The sequence below is a fragment of the Aedes aegypti genome, chromosome 2, assembly GCF_002204515.2.
Source record: "Aedes aegypti strain LVP_AGWG chromosome 2, AaegL5.0 Primary Assembly, whole genome shotgun sequence".
In the NCBI taxonomy this organism is placed as follows: domain Eukaryota; kingdom Metazoa; phylum Arthropoda; class Insecta; order Diptera; family Culicidae; genus Aedes; species Aedes aegypti.
Window position 1 is genome coordinate 407,265,185 of NC_035108.1, and position 22,708 is coordinate 407,287,892.

At 38.7% G+C, this 22,708-nt stretch overlaps 1 protein-coding gene across 1 annotated transcript in view; it reads right to left on the minus strand.

Moving 5' to 3' along the window:
• Positions 1-22,708, minus strand: part of LOC5564830 (protein Wnt-6) — an 80,485-nt gene that overhangs the window by 19,675 nt on the left and 38,102 nt on the right. Inside the window, exon 3 of the mRNA XM_021847308.1 lies at positions 2,771-3,009. Coding sequence (XP_021703000.1) covers positions 2,771-3,009 — 239 coding nt within the window. The remainder of the gene's footprint in view (positions 1-2,770; positions 3,010-22,708) is intronic.

A 22,708-nucleotide genomic window follows, 5' to 3' on the forward strand; every position in this document is an offset into this window, starting at 1 on the left:
GGTCATCAATATCCAACAAAACTTTAATTTTCAAACTATCGTAATGTCTTTGATTTTGGAATTGAAGATAAGGATTGTTGAAGAACTTACTATTCTGTTGTCGAAGAATGTGACGAATCCGTTTATTTTAAAGATATGAACCCAGTTGTGCCATGCAAACATTAAATGACTGCTATTTTTCAAGAAATTGTTCAGTAAGAGTGAACCAAATGACTAAACGTTGTTTTACCAAGTGCACTTAGTCCATCAAATTTTGTTCTTAGAGGATTATATTTTTCTGTTTCATGATTAACACTCCACCTCAAACTATGAAAAATGTGAAATGTAAAAAAAAGTCTTCTAATAGAACAATGTTTGATGGACTAGTTGTGGAACATAAAAGTTAAACCCGACAACATCCAGCTTCGCGTTCATACAAATCCCAGCTCCGAATGGGTTACATTCCATCCATCCCATGGCAGCCCAGATGGATGGGCAAGAATGCACTGATAATCCTCGCCGCTCAAATATACATACATTCGTTTATTATAATGATCTTGCGGTCTCTTTTTGACCCCGCGCGAGGATCCACGTCAAGTTCCGCCAAAAATGGTTTGATAGGAGCAGCGTGACGTGTCTCTTCCTCGAACACGGCTGTAGATCTGCTGGCATTACGCGTGGTACTTACAAACGGCTAACATCCATCGTGCCAGGATGTAAAGGAGGAAATGGGGCCCTACCCGATTGACTGACCAGACCATCCTCGTCTTACCCCAACAATTGTCAATGTCGTCGTGAATCGCTTGGTGACATGGTCAAACCGAGGGAATTGAAAGAGTCGAACACAAAAAAAAAAAACAATAACAGACTTCAGCTCCCTCCGAGACAAGGTAGGTTGTTTGTTTGTTTTATTGATCCGATCGCTAACAAATCTCCGACAGGCCCAGTCAGAGCATTTCACAGTGCTCTCGTTCGCTCCCCATCCCCCCTCGTTAGGTTTGGATGTCACATCGCACAGTGGTTCCATTTGTTCGACCAAGTGGTCTTAAGTTAGCTTTTACAATATTTGATCAAAAATACCATCCCAAGTTGTCGAGTTGATTTTCAATTTTCATTAGCATGTTTTTCAGTAATGTGTGCATATGATGGATTTCTTCAAGTCGAGTCTAGTACACGACACTAAGGTCGAAACACGCGTATCTGTCAAAGGATACAAGCTCTAGTGGAATAAAACGGTACAGTACTCAATTCGGTTTTTTGTTTGTTTATGAAATTTTGGTTTCTTCATTTTTGTAATCGTATTTTATTCACGAACAAGTAAAGAAATTGAAAATAAGACACATTATTTTTCAATTATTGGCCTATTGGGGTGCCACTGTGCGTCGTTATCCCCTCGCTCCAGATGACTGTCGCTAATAAAGGGCAAGTGCATGACGGTAGCATTGATTCTTTTTTTCGGTGGATCTGATCGACGAAGGGCACGATCCGATCATTGACTCGGTTTGGAAGTGAAACTGTGCAGGTCTTTATGTTTCGTCAAAATGTAACCGCATTCTCCCGCGGCTGAGATGGATCCAGAACGAACGTTTACCCGAATAACGGATGCTCAAAGCGAATCCGGCAGTCTAAATGTTATTTATTACGATGACAATATCGTTACATTCGATTTGAATTTTTCGATTCATGAGAGGATTCGGCAGAGCCAGGAGGTAACTTGACAACCGGCGGACAGCGTTGACATTTTGGCAGGAAATCTGGAACGGGACGGTTTTATTCGGCCGAGTGGCCGCGGACCGTCAATTACCTGCAATTTAACATGAAACATTTGGACGTTTTTCACGATTGTCTTGGAAGGGAAAATATACGAAGATGAAATTATGCAATATATCTTCTGTGTGGAGGAAAACTGTTTCAGGAGTTATTTTCTCACGTTCAATTCGATCGTTAAGTAAATTTCGAATGGTCTTGATTTTGCATTACAATGATTTGCTGAAGCCAGTATTGCGATTACATGTTGGTTACTATAATGATTCGTGAATTGAATCAGTTGAGTTCATTAAACAATGTTTGCCTTCCCGATTTTTTTATGAGAAAATTAACGGAAACATAGTTATGATCCAATCAATTTTTCATTTTCAACACGGTTAGAAAATAACTTGAATTTACTCAGGAAATTCACATATTTTTGGATACATTTTTTTTAAATTATGCCTATGGGAGTTCCTTCAAGTATTCTACTTAGGCTGATACAAATATTAAATTTCTTTTATGTCCGAGACCACTTGGAAGGTACGAGGGGGGGGATAAAAATAAATAAGGAACAAAAAAATAAAAATAAAAAAAAAGTATTTTTTTCGAATTTTTATTTTTAACGATAATTGTTGAACTTTTTTCAAACGTTCTCTGGATCATTATTTTACTTGTTTTTTACTTTAAAAATTGAAAAAACCTAACTGATGTCAAAAAAATTATGAATCTTTTTTTTTCTCCCCTTCAAAATTTTCGGATTTTTGAAGGGGGGGGTGACATAAAAGAAAATTAATATTTGTATCAGCCTTATTAATTTTCATAAAATTATTCATTTCAATATTCCAAAATTTTAACAGAATTTTTTTATGAGATTCCTTCAGGAAACTTTCCAAAGATGTTCTGTGGTATTATCAGCTTTATTTAGTTTTAGGATTTAGGATGGAGGTGTTGCCTAATACAGATCATCTCGATTTAAAACAATGATGTTATGTTATTAGTAAATGCTTATAAAGAAGTTAAAAAAAGGAATAAAAAAACTCACCCCTGGTCAGTATCCGCCGCATACTGCGCTTGATCGTCCACGAGCAGTTCCACATGTTGTTCCGGAACTGGTTCTCGCACTCCCGGAAGCCCAGGCTGATGCCCCGTTTGATCTCCTTCATGAGCGAGGTGTCATTTTTGCAGATGTCCGCCAGCTTCCCGGCCAGCCGTTTGGTCTTTTTGTTGTTCCTGTTCTCGCAGACCTGCGCCGGATCCAGCAGAATGTTGCTGCCCTCGGCCCTGTGAGGAAAAAACGATAAAACCGAAATCAATCAATTGCTTTGAACATTTTATCGAGGGGATTTAACCCATTAACGCCCAAGATATCCTATAATTGCACTTATGTTCCGGAATTGTTATCAATAGTTATGTTTCCATAAAACACAGTTTCAGTTAAAATTTTCAATAATGAAAACCAATAGTGTGAACCTAAAACATTATTGACGTGTCGTCGATATGTAATAGCTCCATATAATTATTTTATAAAGGCAAAACTTGTTTTTCAAAGTTGCCATTTTTGCATTCGTATATCGTGTGGCAAGTATGAAAATACTATATGCCCAGGGAAGTCAATGAAATTTCCAATACGAAAAGATACTGGACTGACCGGGAACCGAACCTAGACACCTTCAGCATGGCTTTACTTTGTAGCCGCGGACTCTAATCACTCGGCTTAAAAACCGTAATATTTTGTGTTAATTTCAAGTTATTTGCGCTATAAATACTGTTCTCATAGTATCTGTCCTTAAAATATGAACGCTAGGCGCTAACGGGTTAAGTCAGTACGTTTGTGAGCTGGAAGTTTATAAATAGTCCGGCAGTTGAGCCGTACTCGTTAAATTGTTGTAATAAAATTTAAATTATTTGCTCTTCATACTCCCGGAGGAGGAACTGCTGCCATTGAGTGCGGATGCGATTGCGAGAGAAGTAGATTATTACGAGATGTGGTGTAATTATTGATCATTACCCAGCAGTTTGCTCGTTTATTCCTGGCGATGCCCGATGGGATATCATCAGGTGCACACAGAAAGTGAAATTGAACTTGCTTCGGGATCGGCGCGGTGAGTGAACGGTAATAAAATCTATTTTTTCGATGTTTACAATAAATAATCTCAGTTTAAGTGGAATTGGTAAATTTTCCAGACCACAGCGAACGGTTCGAATGGTTTCTCAGAGGGCAACGCTTTTGATATTGGGTGTTCCAAAATTGATGACCGTATCTTGCGTTTTCCCTTGGAAATATTTTATGGATTTAGTGCATTTGCGAAGGATAATCCGGAATTAATTGACACAGAAATAAAGTCGTTCCGCAATCGGGCTCAACAAAACAGAAGACCATCGCTTGGGGAATGTATTATAAAGATAAAGCGTTTAAGATGAATAATTTATTAACATTTTTACGGCAACAAAATTAGATATGCAAAACAAGTCTCGACCGAGGGAATATGGCTCTGGTTCTCGCACTTGACCCTTGGTGGCTCTCACATACGCATATGAATAGTCGGCGGACGGCGCACACGTCCAGTCCTTTGCCCATATTTCGCTTCGAAACGACACTGTCTCGTCGGGACGAATACCGTTCCATAATCCATATGAAATCTGAAGCTAAACGTTGTTCCCAGCATTATGAGAGCACAGAAAAACACGGAAGAGTGCATACATGTATAGTCCACATTTCGAAAGAATCATTGTTGCAGCAAAGCGTTCCAATTTTATTCTTTTTATTTCGTAATAAAACTAATAAAGATTAAGATAATAAAAAGCATATTGCATCAAAATCAACTTCACTGGGGTAACAAAAGTCCTAACCAAGGTTTCAATGTTTATGATCAAAAAACGTAAGGTTTTTATGCTCTCAATGTCTGATGGTTTACATTCCACGTAACTGCGATGATGTTCAGAGCAACACAGCTCGCAACATTGTTGAGCGAAAATTATGTTTATAATTTATATCCTTCACCCTATAATGTCATGAAAGAAACATGGATTATTTTGACTATCACAGGTCTTGAATAGAGTTCCATATTAATATCCCCTCTACCGGAAGCTTAATTCTTTACCGCAATAAATATATTCAAACCTTGATAACTTTTTTGTTTCTCGATGTTTTTGCACCATTTTTTCACAAGTTCTCAAAAAAACTTCTAGTTTAAGAATGTATGTCGATATTTGCAATTGGCGATTCAGTTTTAACCCATCAACGCCCAGTGATCTATTTTCATTCTATTCATCGTCTAATGACAGGTTTTTTTAATTCAGATTTATTCCACTAGGTTGCACTTATTTCAATTGATAGGGCTGTTTTGTCCGCATCTCTTGTCGGCATCACCATGCTCGTCTTATACTGCATTAAGCGTGGTTTGCAAATCAGATATTTCTGAACTATTATAGAAAGGATCCTGGAAGCCAGTGTGGATCCAGGGTTTCCAGTGCAGATCCTGGAATTCCAGTATGGATGCTAGTTTATTAGTGTGGATCGTAGGAATTCAGTGTGGACCCTGGAACTATGGATAGCAGAATTTATGTGTGGATTCTGGGAATCCAGTGTGAGTGCTGGGAAATCAGCGTGGATCCAGGGATTGCAAAGTTGATCCTGGTGTTTCAGTCTGGTTTCTAGGGTTTCTGTGTTGATGTTGGTTCTTGTGTATCGTCGTTGGGGGTGACAATGGGTCAAAAAGGGATATGTGCGATTTATTTTTTGAATAACTATCGCAATTTAACTCCAATAAACTTCAAATTTGGTGTGTATGTACTTTGATGGTACATTAACAACTGTTCAAAACATTGAAGAAAAATATTCATTCACAGCGGCACCACAAGTGAATGATAAATGACCCAATCTCACCCCATAGAGGTGGTGACATTGCGTCACTGTAATTGAAATAACTTGTTTTTGATAATATGGTTGCAAAACCATTCACAGCTGAAGAATATTGATGAAATACGATGCAAACAAGATGAAAAGATATCTAAGATGTTTCACAAGTATGATAAACCCACTCAAAAGAACGATCATTCCAAAAAATTGAAGAGCTATGAGAAAAAATATGTAAACACAACATTCATCGTTAAGTTTACATAAATTTTCTATTTTTTTCCCCTCGAATTGTCTTCACAATCTCATCCCCATTGCCATGAAGCCTATTCAGTTTCCCCAAAGGCGTACTGAAACAGTGATTATTTTAATTCTTCGCAAATAGTTAAATTTCGGAGCGACATTCCACGATCAATACATTTCAGGAAGATGTTGACGTCATAATCACGATATTTCTGTGTTCCAACTCATTTGTACTTTCAGGAGATGTTTCTATAATATGAAAACACTGATAAATAATCAAATTAAAAAAAAAAACAATTCATTTGATAAAATTTAACGATGTTGCTGCGCACGAAACACAGTTGCTGGATTGAGAAGTTGTCAAAATGCGTTGTATTGTTATTCAATGCACGGAATCCTCAAGAAGCCTAGTTTGATGTTTCAGAGATGCTGTATTTTGAAAGAATAAACACATCTTAATGAAAAAGAGAACTACCGGCACCGTAAAATGTCAAAAAAGTGGACTTGAAATTTCATATACTGTCGTTCTTGCTTGACCCAATCTCACCCCCATTTTTGATGTTTTAGACATCGTACCGAAAAAAATGATTTTTTTGTTGAAAAATCAAATAGATTCCGGAAAATACGTGTGACGTGTAATGAAAAGACTTTAAACCTTCTACTAATACAACGATAGAGATGAAAGTACATGCGTAATACCTTGCACAGGACAAATTTAATGTTGTAAATTTTCTCTAATTTCAACATACAAGTTTATATATATAGTAAACAAAAGCTACTATTTCTAAAAATGTACATTGTGATGAATTATGTGTAAAAATATGTTCCCTAACATATGAATTATTAATTTTAGTAATATCAGCGTTATTAGCTGAAATATTTCATAAATCATATTTTTCCGTTTTGACCCAATCTCACCCCCCAGACCCATTGTCACCCCCATCGACGGTACTTTGTGTAACAGCATTGTGGATCTCAGGTAGAGTTTTCAATCCCGGGAACATTTCCCGGGAAATTAGATTTCCCGGGATACCCGTTTCCCGGGAAATGATTTTCTGTTTCCCGGGATTCCCGTATTTCCCAAGATTTTTGTCTTACCCCGGTAGTTCTATTGAAAAAAGGATTGATCATATATTTTCAAACAAAAACATCGCCTTCGTTAGCCGAGTGGTTAGAGTCCGCGGTTACAAAGCAAAGTCATGCTAAAGGTGTCTGGGTTCGATTCCTGGTCGGTCTAGGATCTTTTCGTAATGAAAATTTCCAATATGTATTTCTAAAAATGATTATAAGCTATACTGAACAAAGGATTTTTCGAGGGATCTTTTGCATAAATTGAGTAGGATTATATAATTTTCATTCACAATTTTCAACATAAGACTCTAGTTGGTTTTTATTCTTGTGCTTGAAGGGATTGATTCAATTTTGGTAAACAATATTTCAATTTCATACAAATTGTCAACATAAAGCTCCTCATGGACTTTTGTTCAATGTTATAAGCTCTTTTGTTTTGAAGGCTAACGATTAAAACGAAACCAACAGATTTTTTAGAAACACAAACTCACAGAAAAGAGAAGAAACAAATACAGATTTACTGGTATAAAATGAATGTACATGAAAAACGAATAACTTAAAAAAGTAAATTTAATCAAATTTGCTTTATTTTCACGTTTTTTTTTAATTTCCCGGGAGCCTGGGATTTCCCGTGAAATGGCAATTTTATTTCCCGTTTCCCGGGAAGTCGAATCCCGGGAAAATTGTAAACTATAATCTCAGGCTTCTACTGTGGATATTGGGATACCACTAGGTGTGTTCTATTTTTGTTCAGTTGTTGTTGTTTAGATCATAGTGTGTCAGTGCTTCCATTGTGGATTCTGGAAATTCCAGTCGGAATTCTGGTATTCCAATTAAGATGCTGGGATTTTAATGAGGGTCGTGGAGTTCTAATGTGAAACCTGAGATTTCAGTGAGGATTTCGATTGATACCTAAGATTTTAGTGAGGATCTTGTGGACCTTAGGATTTCAGTATCTTGATACTCCAGAGCGGATCTTGCAATTTTAGTATGAATCACGGGGTTAGAACATAGATCCTTGGATTCCAAGGTGAATCCTGGAATGTCAGTGTGAATTCTAGGATTTCAGCGTAGATATTGGAATACCAGTGGAGATTTTATGTTACCAGTGTAGATCCTTGGAATTGACGGCGGATCCTGATATTCTACTATGGGTCCTGAATTTCAGATGTGGATATTGAGATATCAGAGTTTCCAGTGTGGATTCTTGAATTCCAGTGTGAATACTTGGATTACAGTATAGATCATAATTTTTCAGTGTGGTTTCCTAACAGTGGGAATTATTAAATTGGAACTCAAGCATTCCTGTGAGTATTCTGTGCTTTCGGCGGTAATACTGTGGGAATCCTGTGGGAGTCATGTTGAAAAACTGTGAAAATGTTGTGGAAATGCTGCGAAAATAGTGAGCAAAAAGTTAAAAAATACATTGGGAATCTTGTGGGAATGCTGGGATTCTTGTGAATGTCCAGTAGAAATCTTGTGGACATTCTGAGAGGATCATGTGTGAGTTAGGCGAAAATCTTGTGAGAATTGTATGCCAAACAATTAGTATTTCTAAAAGAATCCCGTGGAAATACTTTGGGAATCATATACAAAATCCGATAAAAGTCATGTGAGGAATCTCGAGGAACTTTGTGCGAAACCTTTAGGAATTCTTTGGGAATTGTGTAGAAATACTGCTGGAATGATGATCATCCTGAGAAAATTCCAATGTGTAATCTGTGGAAATCCGTTCGATATTCTTTGAGAATCCTGTGGGAATTCTGTTGGAATTGCTCCTACAGGACTTCAAGAGTCCTGTAGGAGCAATTTGGAAATACCTTGAGAATCCTGCTGAATCCTCAGTGGTACTCTACCACAGATTGCCTCAGCAAGTGTTGTGCTGTGCCACAGGGGTTGAGGTTAATTTGAATTACCTCCACTGCTTTATGAAGGCCGGGCATCGCAGGCCTCCTGTAACATGGCTGTTATTCTCACTTTGGAGGCTTCTGGCAGGCTTGCACCTTGTGGTCTTCTTCTCCGCACCTTCTGCATAAATTACCTCTGTCAGGTCCCTTGCAGAATCTAGCAAGATGACCGTACTCGTGGCATTTATAGCATGCTTCCGGTCTCTGAGAGAAACTCAGTTGACATACCGACCAGCCTACCAGCCTGACATACAGAAGCGCCTCGCCTCTCTTCCAGCCCTTGAAGAGACTTTGTTTTTCGGACCTGCTCTTGGTTTTTCGTCTTCCGATGTTTTGCCTTGACGATTTCCCATGGGGTATCGTTGCCTTCCTTAATGGTTGCTGCGTTCGCTGGGCCTGATTCGTTGACGCGAGTGTCCTTGTGTGTCTTGGAACCACCTGGTATTGCGTCTCCTGGTGATGCTCTTGGACTCTTCGGCGTGGAGAGCACGCTCTCCGTCCTCTGGGATTTGTCCCTTTTTGGGTTGGTTTTCCTCGCAAAAGTGATTGGCATTGCCGTTTGTTGAATCGGCCGCCAACAACTCCGTCTCGGTCGATTCCACTTTCTGTATAACGGCCGCCCATTCCTTGACAGCTATTCCAAGGGTTCCTTGGATCTTCAACACCAAAGTCTTGATGTATTTGTGCACATTACTTCTTTTATCGACGAACTCGCTGTTTTGGAGCGTCTTGCTGGGTAGTGCTTCGTAAAGCCCAAGCAGGACAGTTTTTACATTCAGAAATGGAATAGTGAAAAGTGAAAAATGAAAAAGTGATTTGTTTGATTTGTGTCCTCAGTTGGTTTTTGGCTGTGACAGGCAGCACATAAATTTAGAGAATCAATCCGGTGAGTTTGTTCCAGTATGATACTTTTTCTTTTGTGAGCCTTCCGGATCGTTTTTGTCCGCGTCGTGGAACTTCTGATCGTTTCTTGAACGGAAAATGTTATTTTCGGAGTTTGATAATTATGTTCAGATTGCGCATTCTGTCCGGGCGGGTGTTACGCAACTAACAATCGGTTGTGGATGCTTTTTAACCGTTCGATGACCCTGGAGGGATCGATTCTGCTTTTCGTATAATTTTGAGCAGAAAAACCGACTGTGTTATCCCAGGGTGTTTAGTTCGAACGCGCTTCCTTTCGTTTTTCGATTATCTAAAAATACAGTACCACCCAGTACAGTTTTTCAATGGGCACAGTACAGTTTTTCAATAGGCGTGGTTTTTTTTACGCGTATCGTTATTTTATACAATCCGATGACCCTGGAGGGATCGGTTTTGCTTTTTACTGGTTATTGAGCAAAAATATTACTGCACAATCGACAAGCATTTCGCGAAATACTATTTATACTATAAATAAGCTATTGTTTTCTCTTTTGATTGCCGGCATTCAAAAGATTAATTTGAAAACGCTTAAACAACAAAAATTTATGGTCTATCGCCAGCTTTCTAGGCGAATCCTGACAATATACCTTCCCCAACCTCCAACTCCGTAGCACTTATGAGGGTGTCGCTGAGTCGGTGGCCTCTCATTAAGTAAGTGCTACATCAACATTTCCTTCCACTATCCCAAGTTACGGTAAAGATGGGCGTGGCCGGGAATAGCGATATTCATGCTTTTAGTATTCTTGTCTATGATTTGAACAAGGTATACTCCCCTGCCTTGTTCTTGAAAGTAGTCAGGATGAGATTATTAAAAAGAAACATGAATGTTGCTAGTATCCAATCTACGAAGTATACCGTAACTACGCTAACGCTAACGCTAACTTCTTTTATCGACGAACTCATGCAATTCGTCCACCAGTTTCTTGGCTGCTACAACTCTCGGTAGCTTTGGCACCTTCGACCATGTACTGACCTGAGCCTGTTGCTGCTGCTCTCGAGGCTGCTGCTGCTCTCGAGGCTGCTGCTGCTGCTGTTGAAGCTGCCGCTGTTGCTACTGTTCCTCCTGATCACGCTGCTGCTGCCCTAGCTGCGATGGTGGTGACCTTACTAAGCCACCTTTAGCGAAAGGGTTCACCGTGCCTTCTTCGATTTCAATTATACTCTCTTCCATTCTTCAGGGTCCCCCTTCTGGGCCGCTATCATTTCCTGCCGTACGTAGTCACCTTTCATGATCTCATGGTTATCTATGCAAGCAGGGAGGCCATGTAAGAGTTGACACGATCCCTTATGAGAATCGTGTTCAGAGCCCGATCGGCGTAGATCGGGGTTTGGTCATCCGAGCCTAGTACTCATCACTTAAGATGGACGGGTTCTGAATGTATCCAGAGGCCTGCCAAGGTTTTACCGGGACGGGGGAAATCGCACCATTACACTGTGTTATATTTCGTCGATTTCATGCGCTTCTTGAATAGCGCCCAAACTGTTGATTTTAGCGATATAGTTGATTCGGAGAAGTTTCTTGGTTTATTAAAGCGCATCTTTTGATGACAAAAGTTTTGTGATCAATCCACCTAGCAGTGAGATGGAAAAACTATTTTTTCAAAACATTTAGAAAGACATATGGTGTCTTCGGCAAAGTTGTAAAATTGGCAATTTGAAACAACTTTGTCGAAGACATGATTTTTCTATCTCTTATACTTTTTGATATATATATATATATATATATATATATATATATATATGCCGTTGTATGTGAATGGCCCCTAAAAATCATATATTTAATCATAACTGTTTTCAAAGAATTTTGACATTTTTTGTGTTTTTTTACAAAGTGTTTTTGTCATGAAAAAAACCATGTTTTTGCTGAACATATCATCACGCTATCTTTTAAAGTAACAAAGTTATTTACGAATTACTCTTTTTTCAAGGGGTAGTTTAGGCCTTTATAATTGCTTTTCGGCGCAAAATGACGCAGACAACTCTTACAAATCATGAAAGTAATATATCTTTCCATTCGGTAGATGATAAAAACATTTGTCTATGAGCGTCTTTTCATGGGTTCATACTATTGAACAAATAAGCCTAATTAAAACGATTTCTATCGATAATTCCTTTACTTTAAGAGATAGAGAGGTGCGATGTCCAGCAAAAACACGCGTTTTGGGATATCTAACAACTATGTAGAAGACTTCAAAAATATTAAAAATCTTAAAAGTTATGAACAATAATGATTTCAAACGATTTTTTTCATACAACTTTGTGTACATCCTATTAAAAAATTCGTAACTCTTTTACAAGATTTTTAACATTTTTCATGTCTATCTAGCACCCCCTCACTCTAGCTGATGTCAGAAGGACAACAGTGCCCAGGTTGCACTACCAGCTAAGTACGCAACCCTTAGCTAGCGGTCTTTGTCATCGTTAGACCCGTGGAAGCATGAGATAGGGGCTTGTGAGGACCAGAGCTATGTTGGTCGCTCCTTCCTAGTTGTTGACTCACCATTTTAACATATAGAAAAATACAAAATTGCATATACGCCAAATGAAAGCTTTCAAACCAGATTATTTATGGAGAATATAAGAACTGAGCAGAAACCTTGGTTCATATAGGCCACAAGACCTCGTTTTAGCCAAATTATTAACTTCGGTTCCAAAATTGCCTAATCACATTGATTCTCTTCTCTTTCTTTTCCAATCAGGCAGATGACGAAACAGGCTCAGATATGGCGATGGCACAAATTTCTTAAGTGGCGGGGAACATGCCTCTGCAGCCGGTCTTCTGATAACAAATACCTGATACTCATCAGCGTGGTAGCAAGCTGATTAATTCGTAATTCGGCCAAGAGACTCTTTCGGCCAAAATGCATTCGGCCAAACGGTATTCTGTCAAATGGCATTAGGACAAATGGCCGAACACCTTAGAATCAAAAGGGTGTAAGTGACATAACACTAGTTTTAAATGAATTGACTCAAAAGTTTTTTTTCAGCAATTTTTTATTCCATAAGGTGCAGAGCTACTTGGGCACTTCCATGTTTCACTATGGCATGGGGGTTTTTCTCGGCCGAAGAGTCAGAAATTTTTTTTTGAGTAATACAGAACAATGCATATTGTGGTCAAATATGAGCTCTGTAGCTTAAAAAACACACGGCCGAAATTGATCAAAAGTGCCAAGAATAGGCCCTACTATTTGTGAGGGGCCATCAAAACGAGTCAATTTTCAACAAATTATATTGAATTTTTGAGAAGCTTTAAGAATTTTTGGTATACTCAACTGTGTAGTAAACCGACCAAAACGTTACTTACACCCTTTTGCGTTTGAGCTCCTCATATCAACCATGTGCACTTCCTTGATGATCATTGCGTACTGGACTCAGGAAGACATAAAAGATCAATATTTCACATTACCACGGAAACAAACATTTCCACCAAACTTCCACCTCCCGCTCAGTTTGCCACCCAGTCGATACTCATAGTGGTAGGTATTAACGAGGCGGAAAAGCGTCACACTTTTCTTTGATCACGTCGTCGACCGCCGAGCGACCGACCATGCCGTGGATACGACCATTGAGACCTGTTGCTTTTTTCTCGAGAGGACGACAACCAGGAAAACACATCGATCGTTGCACCTATGGGCTTCACCAGACGTTCACAAAAGGGCAGAAAATGCATCTGAAGATGCTTGCCTATTTATTCGCCCGTCAAGCTGAAGGGCCCTTCGGAAAGTTTGTTGTTTTTTCTCCTTTCTCGCTCTCGAAAGTGCACCGAAAACATCATCATCAAATATTTTAATGCTCATGCGGCCTCATCTTTCTTATTTGACAATGAAAAGAGTACAAAAAATAAAAACCTGAAGAGGGACCTAGGAGGGATCACATGCACGAAAGGACAGGTATAGCTTTTCAAATAAATTCACCGAAGCGAGTAATTTCGAGTAGTTGACCATGCAAATATTAACCACTCCGCGCCATCGATCGGTTTTCTAAGGGGGGCAGGCGGGGCCACAGTGAAGTCATGTGGGGCAAAATCAATCACCTAAGCATACCGAGGATGGAGGTCCCCTTTTCAGGAGCTCTGTCGGTGTGGTAACGGACGGTGTCGAAGGAATGTCCTCCGTAAGTGATTTTGCAACCTACGGCGGCTCCAAGACGAAGAAGATGACCCGAGCGGCGATGGATGGCACGCATTCCTCAGCGGCTCTCCGAACGACGAAATTCGATACTTTTGCTCCTTTAGTTGCTGTTTGCTGATCGATACCTCGTCAGCCAGCAGCGCAAAAGCAGAACGGAACTGATACTCTTGAGAAACATGACATGCTTCGGAGCCTTTGAAGCACCTCTTCTCGGCGACATTGCTCCTGATGATGCTGATGATGATGACGGTCGTCAGGAGTCGAACTGTCCTGTTGAAGTCAATTAATGGACATGTCAGCAAGTTTATATAACAAGACATTCAGATATTACGCGAAATGAGCCAGGCCGTTCTGGCGCATAGCTACGTGAACTAACGAAACGACTCTGTGACACATAACCGAAAACCATTTAGCCGAATAATAATGTGTGTAATATTCTGAATAAATCAAGGATGTCAGTAACTTAAGGTGAAACAGTTTGGAATCATCTTCTAAGATTGCACTAAAACTTCAAAGGCACAAATCTCGCGAAGAAAGTATCCCACGGCATTGCACTTTTTATTTTGGCTTTGTGCACTAGTAGAAAGCTTAAAATAAGAAGATCAGGAACGTTTGCCAACTATTTCTCCAGTTTTGTGCCTTTGAAAACGTGAGTAGGGGGAGAAGTCGGCCCTTGTGCCGGCCATTTTTGGATTCCGAGATGTTTCACCTTAAGAGACAATGCATTCGATTCCGCATTGATCAGTGATTTTATTGAGCAGGTAATCTTCTGAACCTCGACAATAACCCTCCAGTGAAGACTCCTCAAAATTGACGCGGAATTATGTTTTCTGATTACAGGTTTAGGAAAATTATGAGATTGATGTGATTTTCACGGGCCCAGATAGCCGTAGCGGTAAACGCGCAGCTATTCACAGGATTTTTCTTTACACCCCTATCTTCGTACATGCTACGTGAAATAGAGAGGCAAAAATAAATAGTTTACAAAGAATAATGAAGAGAGAATAATGTCGATTGTTCTTCTGTTTTTAGGTGGTTAATACGTAGGGTTCCAAACTGAAGAAGTATGACACCCAAATTTTGCAGTTAAGTAGCGAAATAAAATTGACCTAATAGAGAACGGTTCCACGGAGGACCCTATAAGAATTGCTAATATACCAAAACAAAGCTGGTTCTGGACAAAAGTTCTCATATGACAAACTATAAAAACAATATGATATGAAGTCAGATTTATACAAATCAGTTGGGTGAAAGTACAAAATAACTCAGGATGGATGGACATTTCCTGAATTTTCAATAGGCCTCAAAAAACTAGATATCCTTACAACACCATTAGAGCATAACGAAGGTAATCATTCATTAATTGGCAAAATAGCAGCAATTTGAGCTTTTTTTCATTTGCTGGGTGGATATTTATTTATTTATTTATTGTGAAACAATCATCTAACAACATGGTCTACATGATCTACTTAATCTAAAGTTATTCTAACACAGCTAATATTAACGAGCATCACGGAATGGATTTTTTAAAATTGGACGAGTCAGAATCAAACAAATAATACACTGAATTAAACACATTGCACATGGATCGTATAGGCTCATTTATCCCGTAAAGTGTACGACTAGAAGGAAGGTACAAAAATCATCTAGTTCTCAACGGTCTTTCGATGGCATAAATTCCAATTGTTGCTAAAATCTTGGGAGAATCAATCTTACTAGTTAAAAATTTAGCTACAAATAATGCTTTTTGATGGTTTCGTCTTATATACAATAGTTCCATTCCCATAATTTGACAACGATCGTCTTAAGGAGGCAGTTCATATCTATTGGCCCAAGGAAGAAATCTTAAAGCAAACCTCACAAATTTTGATTGTTTATATTCAATTCTTGTTATCCAATTTTTGCTATGCGTGCTCCACACTATTGAATTGCTGTCCAACACAGAGGTTACAAGCGAATAATATAAAGCTCTCAAATAATACGGATCGCGGAATTCAAAACCGACACGCATTATAAACCCTAGGTTTTTGTTGGCCTTAGCATTTGTTTGGAGGTAATGGCTACCAAATGTTTACTTTTTATACAGAATTACACCTAAATCCTTAATTTCAGATACTCTTTTCAGTAGCTAATTGTCAATACAATAGGGATATTCAATTTCATTTTTCTCACGACTATAGCTTATCAGATAACATTTAGAAACACCAACAATAAGAAGATTTCGTTTACACAATACAGTAAACATGTCGATCAATCGTTGAAGCTCGACACAATCATCAGTAGAAAGAGCCTTTCGAGAGCAAACAGCACACGTCGTTGAGAAATACAGCAAATAATAATGGTCCCTAATTACTGCCTTGTGGAACTCCCGAAGTGCTACAAAACATAAACGATTCTGTGTCTCCAATTTTTACAAACAGTTTACGGTTGCACAAGTAGGAAAGCCAAAGAACAATATCGTATGATACACCTTGATTATCAAGATTTATTAGAAGAATTCAATGACCTTTTCTGTCAAACGCTGCTTCAAGGTCGGTATAACTGCGTCGATTTGCGCCCCTCCGTCCATTCCGATCATGCAAAGCGATGTAATATCAGATAAGTTCGTGCTCGTGGAACTCCCAGGGAAAAAGCTATGCTGCTCTTTGGCGATGTACGGTTCCATCTTTCAAAACAACATATCTCCCATCAAAATCTCGAACAGCTTACAACCCGCGCACGGTGAAGTTATACCTCTGTAGTTGACAATATCTTTCTTGTCATTCTTTTAAAAACTGGGAACTAATACGAGCGTTCCGCAAGGAAAGATTTATCATCATACGTATTGGCAGGCACATGGCTCCAGCGCAGTTTTTCAACATTATCGATGGAATACCGTCTGGACCAGGTACAGATGAAGACTTCATTCAACAAAGAGCTTCGAAGACATCATTATCGGTGAATTGTACAGCACTTAAAGAAATAATGTGTCAGGAAGTCGCGTAGAGCAATTTCAATTTGTTGATCCGTTGCAGTATCTAGATTGAATACACTAGAGAAATGGTCGGCGAAGAGCTTCGGTTGAGTTGGCCTCCAAGATACATATTAGTTGGCAGACCATGCTCACTACACTTCTCGTTTATGAATTTCTAGAATGATTAAGGGTTCTGTTTTAGCTCCGACTGCTTCCTTTCCATATACTTAGAGTACAGAAAAAGATTATGGCGGCGGTAGCTATTGCTAGCAGACACAAAACAGTGTTTTGTATATTCATTGCGTTCTCTAGAATATGTTTTCAGAGCAGATGCGCATGCACATTTCAAACAACGTAAGTAGGCTCTCCACCAAGGTGGTTTGCAACGTGGTTGGATAACAGGGATGTATTGCTTAAATATAGAGGTCACTATTTGATTGAAGAAGCTTCCAGCTAAATCAATATCGTCCATGCTTTCTATTTGGGTCCAGTCGATATTCTCGTAAGCGATATCAAGGGAAGCAATATCCGCTTTGTTGAAGTTGTACCGATTAACCTCAGCTGCATCCACAAACTTACACGGCAACAAAGTTTTCAATACAGCTACAAGCGCTGGATGGTAAAGATCTGCTGAAACATACGAATCTAGTTCTTCAAATACTGTACAATGTGTACTTGCATCTTTATTATTAAATACAATGACCCCACCCCACAGTTATGGATCAAATAGTGTGGAGTCCAACCTATAAAATTCAATAAAACAACATGGAAAACGTAATATTGTAATTTAAAAGCACGAATTGAATCGATTGAAATTAGAACTTCGATTAGTAAACTATTTTGAGTGTAATATTTACAAAGGTTTGCATAAAAATTAGAAATTGTATCGTTTTCTGAAAACTATATTATGGATCAATGTTCATATTGAGACATATTACGGATCAGTGCGCAAAATCAAAGGATTTTCAACTCAATGCATCTGTATTGCATGATTTGGCGAATGTTAACAATGCGTCACATATTACTGCAAAAATAGCAGTGTTAGAGCTGGAAACAAGGGTAAAATGCCATTTTTTTGTGATACTGCTTTGTAGTAACTGAGACATGAACTGTTTTCGCTCCACACCAAGTTTTTCTCTCATTTTTGTCTGCTATAAAATTAAATTTACAAACCTTGATGTTTTATGAGTTTTATACCTAGTGCTATTGTCTGAAAATGTCGAATCCAAGGCTTAAAATGGCAGAAATCTACATCAATTTGAAGTGATCCATAACCGTGGTAAACAATCATTTCCTGGCCCATTTTATGGATCACTGGTTAGAAGTGCTAGTATTCGGTATTTAGAATCAACAATCAATAAAATCAATTTTACCTAATGTTATTCGATTTAGTTGGTTTAAAATTTTGCTGTCGGAAGAATTTTATTTGTACATTGTCGAGGCTTATATCCAATCATTATATTTTTAATAGTTATTTATATCGTATCAATATCAATGATTCTAATTTGTGTGATTGTTGTGTTGCTTAAGTATGAGGATATTGGCCATATTGAAATCACTCAAAGAGGCTTTTTCCTCTTTCAAAATTTATAGTTAAAAAGAGTAGCGTTTGATTCTTCGACCTTGACGCTTGCTCCTGCGGAGGCGGGCAATGAGGGCAGGATCAAACTTGTCGCGCGTCGTTCGCTTAGAAAATTAAAAAGCGGCCGCGGATCGTTAGAAGTGTTTGATCTATTGATCGTGTCGCTTGCTGTTGCATGGGCGAGTGACGAACACTTAATTGGCGTCCAATGCGATTATCGAATTATTTCGTGAATGCGGTTAGGCGTGATTATATCATGGAGCGCATCACCAAACATTGGTGACTCCCAGATCTCTACCTTATCCCACTAACCCTATATCCTTTCCATGACAACCGTGGAGATGCAGAGGTGATCTCGGTCTCTAGTAACAACGGTAGTGACACTAACATTCCTTCCCTTCCCCGATGACCGTAAGGACGTGGCTGGCACCGTTATTGACTTTTAAATTTGAGCTTTCGATTTGTGCACATTGAAGAATGGTAAGCTAATCCCAAGCCCCATTCATTAATTCCCTGTGCAACTTCAATTGTTCTGGTCAATCACGGCGTAGCAACTACGAATTGTACGGTCATTTATGCTTACAGCTATCATTACGCTTATCCTTTCAAAATTTTTAGTTAAAAAATAAGTAAATAAATAACAATCAAGAAAAATGTTTTCCATAGATGAATTCATACGAAATCGTAGCAAACAAGCATGATTTACGCTATAACTCTTGAATTTTATTACCTATGGGAGCTTATGAATGCTGACGGAACTTCTTACAGAATACGACCATACAATTATAGCTGTGTGGTACCAACGGAACATTTGTCAAAAACACCGTTATTTATCGGTTGAATGTTGTGCTTAACATTACAAATGGTAGAAGACAAATAGTATGACATGGGAAAAATATGTTTTACGTCAACGTTTATAAGTAGATGAAAAAACCGAATTCAGTACTATACCATTTAATTCCACTAATTCCTTTGACAGATACGCGGATTTCGGCCTCAACTGTAAGGCCGTCTTCAGTGTCGTATACTAGAATACTACTTATAGGTATTCTACTAAACAGCTCGAAGATTTATTATGTCAATGTTTATGTTTTAAGCGAGTTATCCGATGTTGAACGCCAAAGTGATCCGTAACTGTGGGTGATCCGTAGCTGTGTGGGCATGGTAGTAGATCCAGTGTACGGTCACGAACGTTTGTAACAGTGTTCAACTGTCGCATATTATTAAAAGACATTCCATTGACGAATTTAGATCTTGCAGTGACTGTATTAACGGCAGATAAGTGACGGTCGATTGTTGAAACATCGCTAGAAATATCCGGAGTAAAATATACTACACCAATCCACTATCTCCCGTTAGAGCAAAAATGGTCCAGGTCAACTGTTACTATACGGGCAACATCGGAGATCAGCCGGTCCGACACAGCAATCAGAACTCCTCCGCCTCTGGATTTACCCGTGCTGACAGCACAACGGTCTTTACGGTATACGCTGTAGTTGTTTCCAAAAAACTGTGCAGAATGAAATTGATCGTTAAGCCAAGTTTTAGTCAACACTATAACTTCATGCCCTGCTTCACACGTTGCGGTAAGAGTATCGTCGGCTTTGCTACGTAGGCTTTTGACGTTCCGATAATAAATGCGAAGAGATGCAATCACACAAATTATTGGAATGCGTTTACATTTAGGAGAGGTGCAGCACCAAGTCTAGCTCCAGCATGACATATACTGTCCATCGAATTACCTGACGGGGCAGGAGTGTCGACTGCTTCTTTTATTCCTGTACAGTTGCCTTCATCCTGAAGACCAGTATCACCAACAAGCACTGACAAAGCAGGGATAATCACTACTACAGCACATCCAACAGAACGGCAACTGTTGCCAAAGGAATTTCGTTAGACTTCTGACAAAGCAGGGGTATCAACTGCCATAGAACATTCAGCAGAACAGAAATTTTCGTCAAAGGGTTCTCGTGAAACTTCTTCGGCTCCAGGGAGAGGGTCGTAGAGTCGGGTAATCGACAAGTTATCTGGAGTTCGTTTGAATTCAGGTGGGGGTACTGCCCCCTAGCTTCGGCAGGTCATATACTCGGAATCAAATTACCTGAGAAAGCAGGAGTATCGACTGCTTCTATATTTCCATCACAGCTGTGCTCACTGTTTTCGAGTTCTTCAAGACAGGGCAATAGTTGCTATACCGAATAGTCGATACTCTTACGCTGTTCAAGTTGCTTCTGATACTCCGGGCATAAATCGCTCCATGCAGCGTGATTTGTGTCAAGCAGTCTTGTGAAAATTCAGCCGAATGATTCCCGATCAGTGCGAAAACGAACAAAAACAAACTCCGCTAGCACGTCAGCTGGCTATGAGAGCGAATACGACGAGAAATAGAGAACTCATCAAGAGTGTCTCCATCCCATGCGACAGACACATCACCAATCAGCTAAGTCCAAAGCTAAGAAGTTTCGGAATCGAAAGCAGAGACAACCAACACAAGACTTCGTTGGGCTCTACCAAAGATCAGGAATTCGAAATTTTTAATGCAATAATCGAAAATATAACTCGTTTGTGATTTTTCCTAAAAACTTCATCAAAATCGATCGAACGAAAGTGAAGTTACCGAATTTTGAAACTTCGATGTCAGCACTCAGTACTGTGAGGGGATATGCAAGTATACTATATCTAAGATTTAAGCAAAATACTTTGTAGCTGTTTCTAGACGAACCGATTTGGTTCGTTCTGTTTACCAGACCAATACTGCCCTTACCGTTATTATCAGAAAAAAATCGCCATCAAACCTGTGCTCACCGTTCATTTTCTATACCTAAGCTGCATGTCTGGACAAAATTAAAAAAAAAATTGTAGGGCCCATTTTGAAGCTACGCCCTTTTGAATACTTAAGTCCACCCATTCAAAGGAAACCAGAGTTATTTAAACGGGTTTTTATTGGCCGTGATTATCAAAATAAATATACAGTCAAAATTTTAGTCGAAGTTGGTTTATATAGTTATTTGTAACTTGAGTGAAAATTAGACGGAAATTGGATGAGAACATCAAAAAATTTGGGGGTTACACCCTTTTGGAAGTGTAATCATTAAACACTCTAATTTTAAATAGAATAATCAGGCATTCCAATACCGCTGAGCATGCTAAAATGTTTTAAAAGACACATTGCGCTCACATGGCGCAAAAGTATTTCACAATCAACTGGTTTTTTATAGGCTCAAGTGCTTTAAGGCATTACGGAGCTAATTTAATCATGTAACCAAATTAGTTCTAGTAGCACAATATTCTGATTAGTTTGGTGAACCCATGTACTCACACAACTGATTGCTGCCGTCACGAAATACTTGACGAGTTGAGTTTTCGGTTATGTAGAACAGTGTATGGGATAATATAGAATTAACACCGTCGAAAGCAGCGATACAAAATGGAAGTAAACAGTGCAAAGTTTAGAACATCCATTATTATTTTGTTTAATGGAATACATAATCTGTAAATGCTAACAGAGCTTAATTTGAAATGTTTGTCTTTGTCAGTGTGCAAAACTTTGTGTTGCTCCCACAACATGATTTTTTTTTATTTTGGAGGGTCATATTATCTAGTAAATCTTTACTTCACGAGCACAGTTTGCGATCGGAAATATAAAAATAAAAGTTTACATAGGAATCTTCACTTTGTGTAGGATTCTAACCACATTATGGTATATAGACCAGCAGATTATCAACAGCACTACAGAACAATTTACGATTTTCTGGTAATTAAAACTGGAATTTACGTAGGATTAATGAACAACTCTGTTTTCCCATATTTTACATATCTTTTCGAAATTATACATACTTTGAAAAAATCGTGTAATTTTATGTCATATAAGACCGACAAATTAAAGCGAGTCAAATGACACACAATTAGGGGTTAACTTAATTTTACACGAGGTCACATCAAACAGATTTGTAAAATTACTCGGTATAAATGTGTTCTTGTAATTTTACACGTACACGTATTTTCGTTGTCAACATAACCTCAATCAACAATCTTTGATATCCTAGCAGGAAAAAAAACAATGGGCCGTCGATATTTCTTCCGATCCGAAATAGTGCGCTGTGTAGGGAATACCTTTGCGAAAATTTCGCATTACTTCCACACTGAATATCATGTGTTTAGTGAGGGATACTATATTTCATGTCTATATTTCTGGCTTCCAGTATACACCAAGACAATATTCTGCTATCTAAAAACCCATCCCTTGATGTTCACAATTCCATTTTATTCGGTGGTAGTCCCAATGAATATTTGTTTCTGTGTTCGATACTTCCATAT